Source organism: Chrysochloris asiatica, unplaced genomic scaffold, assembly GCF_000296735.1.
Source record: "Chrysochloris asiatica unplaced genomic scaffold, ChrAsi1.0 scaffold00034, whole genome shotgun sequence".
Taxonomy (NCBI): Eukaryota; Metazoa; Chordata; class Mammalia; order Afrosoricida; family Chrysochloridae; genus Chrysochloris; species Chrysochloris asiatica.
The window spans coordinates 17766426-17774994 of NW_006408552.1; the positions used below are offsets into that span (position 1 = coordinate 17766426).

The 8569-nt window shown below is 50.2% G+C and overlaps 1 protein-coding gene across 1 annotated transcript in view; it reads left to right on the plus strand.

The window, feature by feature from the left end:
* IQCE (IQ motif containing E) overlaps positions 1-8569 on the plus strand; it is a 47619-nt gene that overhangs the window by 34035 nt on the left and 5015 nt on the right. The window contains exons 16-19 of the mRNA XM_006859876.1: positions 377-556; positions 5989-6099; positions 7490-7605; positions 8307-8410. Coding sequence (XP_006859938.1) covers positions 377-556; positions 5989-6099; positions 7490-7605; positions 8307-8410 — 511 coding nt within the window. The remainder of the gene's footprint in view (positions 1-376; positions 557-5988; positions 6100-7489; positions 7606-8306; positions 8411-8569) is intronic.

Below are 8569 nucleotides of genomic sequence, written 5' to 3' on the forward strand. Positions count from 1 at the left end.
ACTTTTGTAATACAGTATCCGACGAGATGAAAGACCCCAGAAAGGACCCCAAAGAGTGGTACAACAATCTTTGCATAATGGAAATTGTGTACTGATTTTAGAGAGGGTAATGTGCTCGTGCAGCCAATTCTTCTTCAGACAACAGATGCCTCCTTCCCCAGGTCCACCTGGGAGATGCCCGCCAGGCAGATGCCCTGAAAAGCCCATGACAGCTGCTTACTAGCGCCTGCATGGTTCCTTGGAAAACTTCTAGCCTTGGCTACGGCAGCTCCCAATAAATTAAGAAGCCTGATGAGGCAAACCCGCTCTCCACCAAATGGCATGCTGTCCTGGCCCCCCCTGCTTACCACCCTTTCACCCCTTGTGTTTCCTGCAGACCATGGAAGAACCCCAGCCACCGCTTCCCACCAGCAGCTGCCCCCAGCAGGACCTGGAGCCCCATCCCAGTGCCTTGTGCTCACGACCACCCTCTGCCCGTTCTGCTGGGAGAGAAGATGAGCAGCGGGAGGCAGCAGCCAGGGTCCTGCAGGCCCATTGGAGGGCATGCAGCCACGAGGTGAGGGCCCGAGGGACCCCCAGAAGCTGACCCACCTGAAATCAGAGTTCCCTGGATGTGCCATCTCCGAGTCAGGGCCCACAGATGAGAGGGCAGTAGACAGCCCTGAGCCCAGAGCAGAGAGAGGTAGGGACAGGTCCATATTTAAGCTGGTCCTCGAAGGAGGCACAGGACTCTACTGTTAGATGGACAGCAGGCAGAGGCCTACTTCCCAGGAGCATGTGCACCAGTCAGTGCTCAGCACAGGGTGCCCCACAGAGGTGAGACCGGTGGTTGTAGGGAAACCAGCTCTTTGGGGCAGATGTGCTGGCAGCCAGCGACTCAGCTCTGACCCCCCTGGACCACTGACTTCTCTGTTGGCCAGCTCAATGCTAAGTAACAACAGCTGTGAAGGATTTTCTTTCCTTTTTAAAAACAATCTTTTTCATTGTTTTTTCGGATGGGAGTTCATAGAGCACGTGAGTTTTCCACTCAGCGCTTCATACCCATTCTGATCCGTGACGCGGATTACAGTCCCTTCAGTGTAACAGCGCTCTTCGCACTTCCTCCCTGTGTCCCCGTGTCCATCCGTCCTTCTTTCCTGTCCTTCTTGCCCTCTGAGCTGTGTTTTGGGGCAAATGCTGCCTGCTGTGGAGGATTTGCAGTCCCCCATGGCTCCCTTTTCCTGGGGTTTCCTGGAGGACCATGGTTGGTTTTATGAGGGATATGCAGCATCTGCGCCGCAGAATAGTCTCCGAGTTTACGATGGGCCACCTGAGGGGAAATGGGGTATCCTCACTCTGTCCTCTGCCCTCTCAGGGTCATAGCAGGTGACTGGGTGCCACCTGGTGTAAGACCTTGAACTTCTCAGGTCTGCTGCAGCAACACTCCCCTCCACAGCTCAAGTTGAGGTGACAGGAGCTGCCCTCCAAGGCGGCTCCCTTAGCGGTACTGTCCCACACGTTAGTCAGTTCTGTGACAGGGTGTTGTCAGTTCCGTCCTCCTCAAGCCGTGGAAGGAACATTTCCATCCCTCAGCAGTTTCTCTTCTCATGCTTCGTGTCTAGGCCACTTTCATTCCCTAGCAATATCCTTACCAATATCCATCCTCGTCTGTTTCTTGATGCCATCTCAGCCACAGTCTTTATTGTCACTTTGCTGGGTAAGCCTATCTTCCCATCAGTTCGCGTCACACCCACTGCTCCTGGTTGCTCCCTTTTCCCCACTGTGTCCAGGCGACCCTGGGCTGTGACCCATGTGAGCGTCCAGTCGTGTACCCCAAAACATGACGTGCATGCTGTCCAGTCAGCTATGAGTCACCAGATGCATATGGAAGACCTTAGAGGTTCACTGTGGTCCAGACTGTGGGGTCAGCTGACTGATAGACTTCTTTAAGTCCCCCAGTGACTTTTTTTTTTAAGTTTTTATTGTGAATTAAGTGATGGCTCCCTAACTGACCAGAGATCAGAGAAGGAACTGTCTCCTTTGCCATGAGACCAGAAGAACTAGGGGGTTCCCAGCTACCAGCACTGAATGTTTTAATCAAGGATTCCATAAAAGAATCCTGATCAAAATGGGGATCATGTGGAACAGGATTTTAAACTCTTACAGAATCCAGACTGACTGGATCTATGGAACTTGGAAGAGTCCCTGAATCTACTGATCTGAGAAAAATATCAGTTTAAAATCCCCATTTAAAATGGGGTTCTTGGAAGTGTGGCCCTAGAGGGTCGCTACAGAGGGTGGGGGTGGTGGTGGGAGGGGGTGGTTGTTGCTTTTGAATCTCCACAGTGTTTTTGCACCTTTTGTTGACATCTTTCTCCCTAGTGTCATGCGTGTGGGGGTAAGACCAGAAGTGAAGATTGCACTGTAGGCAAACACATCCTTCTCACACCAATTCATGCTTTGTTTTTTCTTTCAGAACAAAGTGGCTGCTCTGCATGAGGTAAACAAGGGCTGTCTCTCCCATCTCAGAACGTGACACAAGCAAGCACGCTCACATTGGAGTAAAGTAACAGGGTATTTTAGGAAGCCACAAAGTGCTCACTTTCCTGAACTCACACTAGAGCGCTACAGGAAATTAAAATACGTCAATCTTACATGCAGCAAATAAATATTTGGGTGACTTAACACTTTCAAAATTAATTTACTCATGCATTCCCTCAGCCCATTTGTACTGATCTTGGGCTCTGCCAAGCAGTGTGCTAGGTCGGCCCTTAGCTGACAGGTCAAGCAGACAGGTCAGCAAAGCGCTACAATTTCTTAGGGGTGTGTGGCTCAAAGCTGCGTCTATGACGCCGTGGTATCTGCCAGGCCCACATGCTAAGGCAGGAACATCTGCAAAGGAGACATGAGCAGGGCTTTGCAGATTGAGTAGGAGCTCTCTGGGGAGTAGTGAGGATGGGCTGGTGAAGGGGATGTCTGGAGAGTGGTGGGGAGCAAGGATGGAAGTATGAGTTAAAGCAAACAATGACTAGAATAAATGGAATCATGAATGGTGTGCTTTGGAGGTCTGACCACTATTTTGTAAGGAGCTAAAACATCAGATCTTTACTTTGCTAAAAATTCTTGACGGCCTGTCAGTGTCTGCCCTCTGCTCCTTGGACTCCCTATGGGGGCCAGTTACCATCCCAGTTTAGCGGGTGGGTGGGCACTGAAAGGGGGCACAGGTTTGAGCTTGCCTGCCCCAGAGGAGTTGGGCTGAAGACCGTCCACTGGGTGGGCAGCAGGCCCGCAGCCCCAGGTGCAGTGAGAAGTGTGAGTGTTTGAGGCCCACGTTCTAGACCATGGCACCAGCTCCCTGCTTAGAGAGGGTCCCCTGTACCACTCAGTCACTGCGTCCACTCGGGACATAGCCTTGTCCTGATCATGTCAGTGCTTTCTGACCTCTGACCCTCACATCCCATCTTCTAGATACTTCTATCAGTTCTAAGATCCCACCCCAAGACCTCTGACACACTAGCCTTCCTGTTGTGTCCCTCTGTCTCCCCTAGTTCCACCACTGCCCATCCAAGCCCCTCCACACCAACCTTAAAAGGGTAAAATGGTGTATTTTATGTTGTGTGTGCTTTACCGCAGTTAATGGAGGGAGCTTAGTGGGCTATGGTTGGGCTGCTAGTCACAAGGTCAGCAGTTCTAATCTACCAGCCATTGTGCAGGAGGAAGATGAGGCTTTCCAGCCTCAGAAGCCCTGTACAGCGTGGCTGAGTCAGAACGAACTTGCCAGTATACACCATCACCACCACCATTAGAGGGAGGCCTTTCTATTTCCCCAACTGTCAAATCTACCTGTCTCCCCTGTAAGCATAAAGGGGCTATCCACACAGATACCTGAGACCCCTTACACTTAACAAGGCTGGCCTTGCCTCTGTCCCCACATCCACAGGGCTGTCTTGTTCTGGTCCTCAGACTTAATTCTGCCCCAGGACCTCAGTCCAGGCTGTCTCCCCACCCCACCCCACCCCACTACTGAAGGCTCTCATAAGGGAACGACTTGTCTGCTCCCGTAAAGATGACAGCCTAGGAAAGTTTATGGGGCAGTTCTACTCTGTCACACGGGATTGCTAAGAGTCGACTTGAATGTACCCAACAACAGCATTAACTCACCTCCAGATGAGAGAAAAGTCACTTCCGACTCATAGCAACTCTATAGGACAGGAGGACTGGCCCAGAGGATTTCCCCGGTTGTAAATCCTTCCAGAAGCAGACTACCACCTCTTTCCCCCGCACAGAGGCTAGTGGGTTTGAACCTCCAACCTTTTGGTTAGCAGGTGCTTTAATCTCTGTGCTTACTCTTACTGGGTTAGTCCAAGTATCTAACACGCTTTTTACAGGTTGTTTTGTTCTTAATAACTACCACACTCTGTCTGTCTCTCTCTCTGCTGCCTTCATATACTTGTTTCATCACCCTTGGTTTCTGACATTTCCCTCACCTTGTCTTTAAAAAACACACACAACACACCAAAGTTTGGGGCTGTTTAATTTGGCGGGGGTGGGGGTGGGGGGCATTATCATTGAAACATCTAGACCTCTAAGCTCATTTTACAATCCTGCTCAGTCTGATTGTTTGTTGTTCTCTTCAGATGTTAATAAACCCATGAGCCCTTTGTTAAGCTGTATTATTTTTCACCAAGGTTAGTAGAAATAGGATCACTCAAAATTGATGTAGGTAGGGAGATGAGAGAGCAAATAAAGTTCTATCTCCCAAAGACAGCACTGATTTCATAACTTAGAGCATATTTCCTAGGAAAATCATTTAGGATTAAGGTCAAAGGGTAAATAATCCCCTTGCCATGACTCTAGGGATCCTATGTGAGTTTAGAAGATGTATAAAGAGCCCTTTTACTTGGCTCCACGATCAATGCTCATGGAAGAAGCAGTCATGAAATCAAATTGCACTCCACAAATCTGCTGCAAAAGACCACTTTCAGATATTCAAGAGCAAGAGCAGAGATGTCAGTTTGAGGACTAAGGTGTAGCTGGTATTTTCAGTAGGCTCACATGCATGTGAAAATTGGACAGTGAATAAGGAAGACCATAGAAGAACTGATGCATTTGAGTTAGGTGTTGCAGAAGAATATTGAAAACACTGTGAACCACCAGAAGAACAAATCTATGTTCTATAGTCAGAATGCTTCTTAGAAGCCAGGATGGTGAGACTTTGCATCTTGCACTTTGGATATGTTGTCAGGAGGGACCAGTCCCTGGAGAAGGACATCACGCTTGGTAAAGTGGAGGGTCAGTGAAAAGGAGGAAGACCTCCAACGAGAAAGATTGACAACAGTGGCAACAACAACATGTTATCCTGTTCAGACATGACAACAATTGTGAGGGTGGCGCAGGACCGGGCAGTGTTTCGTTATTTTGTGCATAGGGTTGCTGTGAGTCGGAACCGACTTGAAGGCACTTGACAACAACAACATAAAGAATCCTAAAGGGGGCAACAATTAAACACTTGGATGCTAACTGAAAGGTCAACAGTTTGAACCCACCAGCCACTCCACAGGAGAGAGATGTCTGCTTCTGTATAAATGACAGCCTTGAAAGTCCTGTGGGGCCGTCTTCTCTGTCCTCCAGGCTTGCAGTGCATCAAAATCAACTTGACGGCATCCTACAACAGTAACGTGGAAAGTTTGTGAGAGCAGAATAAGTTATTCCCCACAAAAAACATAACTACATGTAAAACAGAGAGTCCTATTAGCAGCTAAGTTGAATTGTGTTGGACAGATGATTCATTTCCATTCCAAGCTTCCCCCGAGGGATCAGTCTCTGGTGTGCTCCTCACTGAAGGAGATTTGCGGGGAGACAGGAAAGTTCTTGTAGTGCGGTCTGTGACTATGAGCTAGTAAGGGGAGTCGTTTCCTCTGCTTTTAGCTATTTCCCTCTGGAATTTTCTTTCATCTGAACCTGCACTGAGGAAAATTCACCTGTTTCCTCTCTCCTCGTCCTTACCAGGCAGCCATTGTGCTTCAGGCGGCTTTCCGGGGACACCTCGCGAGGGCACAGCTCCTGGCCAGCAGAGCCTCTGGTTCCCTGTCTCCCAGCATACCAAGCTCCCCTTGGAAGGTAACATTAGTGTGTGGCCCCCAGACTTGATGCTCCCCAGCTTCTCCTTTTCTTGTACTTCACCAGCTAGAAGCACGGGGTGTTCATTCATTGCTTCTTCTCTTCTGAGTGCCCAGAAGGTATGCATCACACACCCCTCCACCACCACACACACCACCCTGTGTTCTCATGCCACGCTTCCTCACGCGCTACCCTGTATTCACACGCTACCACCTCACATGCCACTTCATGTTCACCTGTTATCTTGTCCTCATACACCACACTTCTTGACATGTCGCCTCATATTCACACACCACCCTGTCCTCACAGGACACCCTCCACTGTCCTTCCTGCTGCCCCTTCTCCCGTGCCACCCCACTTCACTCACCATCTCTGTAACGCACCCCTTCCTCACATGCTGTCTTCCCTCTCACACCACTCCACCACTCCTTTACATATGGTCAAACGAAGGCAGTTCTGCTCCTGGTTCAGACCTGAGATCGAGTTAGCGTTGTAGGCAGAATGGCTTTGAGGGCCAGAGACAAAGTAGCAGGGACACTGAGATAGACAGGGACCATAAAAACAGAAATGGTTGCCGTCTATTTGACTCTGACTCATGGCAGCACGTGTGCTACCCAGTGACTGCTCCTCTCTATAGACTTTTCCATTCCTGCCATCTTTACACGTGCAGATCACCACACCTTTCTTCCACAGAGCCACTGGCTGAGTTTGAACTGTGCTTACCTTTAGGTCCTGGTGTGGCACTGTAGGATAAGCACTGGACTGCTAACTGCAAGGTTGGAAGTTCAAAACACCAAGCCAATCCTAAGAAACCGTACGCAGGGTCTTTGAGTCAGAACTGACTCGACGGCACTTTTAACAACAACCACCACCTTTAGGTTAGCGGCCGACTGCACACTGTTTGTACCGCTCAGTGAGTTTTCAGTTAAGATAGAAGCTTAAAAAAGAATAAAGCTGTAAGCTCTCTATTTTGTCCCTGGTCTCCTACTTCCTTTGGCAAAAAGACAAAACAGCATGACATGGATACCTCAGGTGGTCCCTCTCCCTGGGCTCCATCCAGGTGGCATAGGGGAGGTCCTTCTCCATAACGTTGGAGATAATATAATGCTGGGCCCTGAGTCTGCACCTGTGTAGGCCTACGTACTCCTACATATACCTGAGTGCTCCCAGTGGGCAATGACTGAGAAGAAAACCCACGCAGGACACACGTCTAACACACATTAAGATTTCAAACTGAGGAAGACCTAAGGGAAAAAGAAAACAAGACAAACAGCTAAGAATCTGAAGTGTGTAGCGCATCCCTCAGGTAACTCCACAGGACCTCTTTGAGAGGTTCTGTGATGTAAGGGGTAGAGGGCTGAGAACCATCTCCCTTTCACTGTTGTTGCAGCATCCCCCAACACCCCACAGCCAGAGCCCTGCTGCCTCCGACAGCCCAGAGCTGGAGAAGGCAGTCATGCTGGTCCAGGCTGTCTTCCGGGCGCACCTAGCACGGACCAGGCCAGGGTGAGTCGGGTGACCATGCACAGGGCAGGCCTGCCTTCTACCTCATGGTAAGCAGTGAGTCTGTAGGCCCCTGCCATTAGCCACAGGGAATGTCCCACTGTCCAGAGGCGGTGGGGTTTCTGGGTTTGTGTTTCAGTATCCCACCCCAACCCCGGTTTCTGTTTACACGTTGCTCCTTTATAAAGAATAGCACTGTGCCATCATGTTCAGCAGGACGTGAGTGTTGCCAGCAGCCTTCCCACTGCAGCACACACTTGTTTCATATGACAGCTTCCAGGCGGCCTGGGTAGGCTCCAGAGCCTCCTGTTTAAGGCTACACAGGCAGAGTGGGATTTCTTCTTCTTTCACAGAGTGGCTTTCACAGAGCGAGACGTATTCTCTCATAGTTGAGGAGGCTACAACTGTGCATTCAGGGTGCCGACTCTAGGGGAAGGGTTCCTTCTCTGTCGACTCTGGGGGAAGGTCCTTGTCTCCAGTTTCTCGGTCCCTTGGCTCCTGGGTGTTCCCGCATCCCTGCTCCATCTCCTGACTTGTTTAATCTCCTTAGATTTCAAAAGAGATGGACTCAGAGATGCACCCCACACGAATCCTGTCTCAGGTGGGGTAGCATAGGGAGTTACAATTTACAACACACATTTTGAGGCAGGCACAGTTCACTCTCCCTGCATGGGTCAGAAAGGTGTCTGTCTCTTCTCCTCCAGTGCCCCCGCCTGGAGAGCAGCCATGGAAGCTTCTGATAAAAGGACATCTGCCTCCTCATCAAGCAAGGACACATCCTCCCCGGCCTCCCTCACAGCTTCTCCTGGTAATTGCACATCACCTTGTGAGTTTGGGTGAAGAGCTGCTAGCCCACTGCATGTGGAGTCGTGAGCTACTGCCCTCAGGGGACAGGAGGCTGTGTAAGGGACATGGAGGTGGTGGGGAGGTCTAAGGAGGCTGTGTAAGGGACATGGAGGTGGTGGGG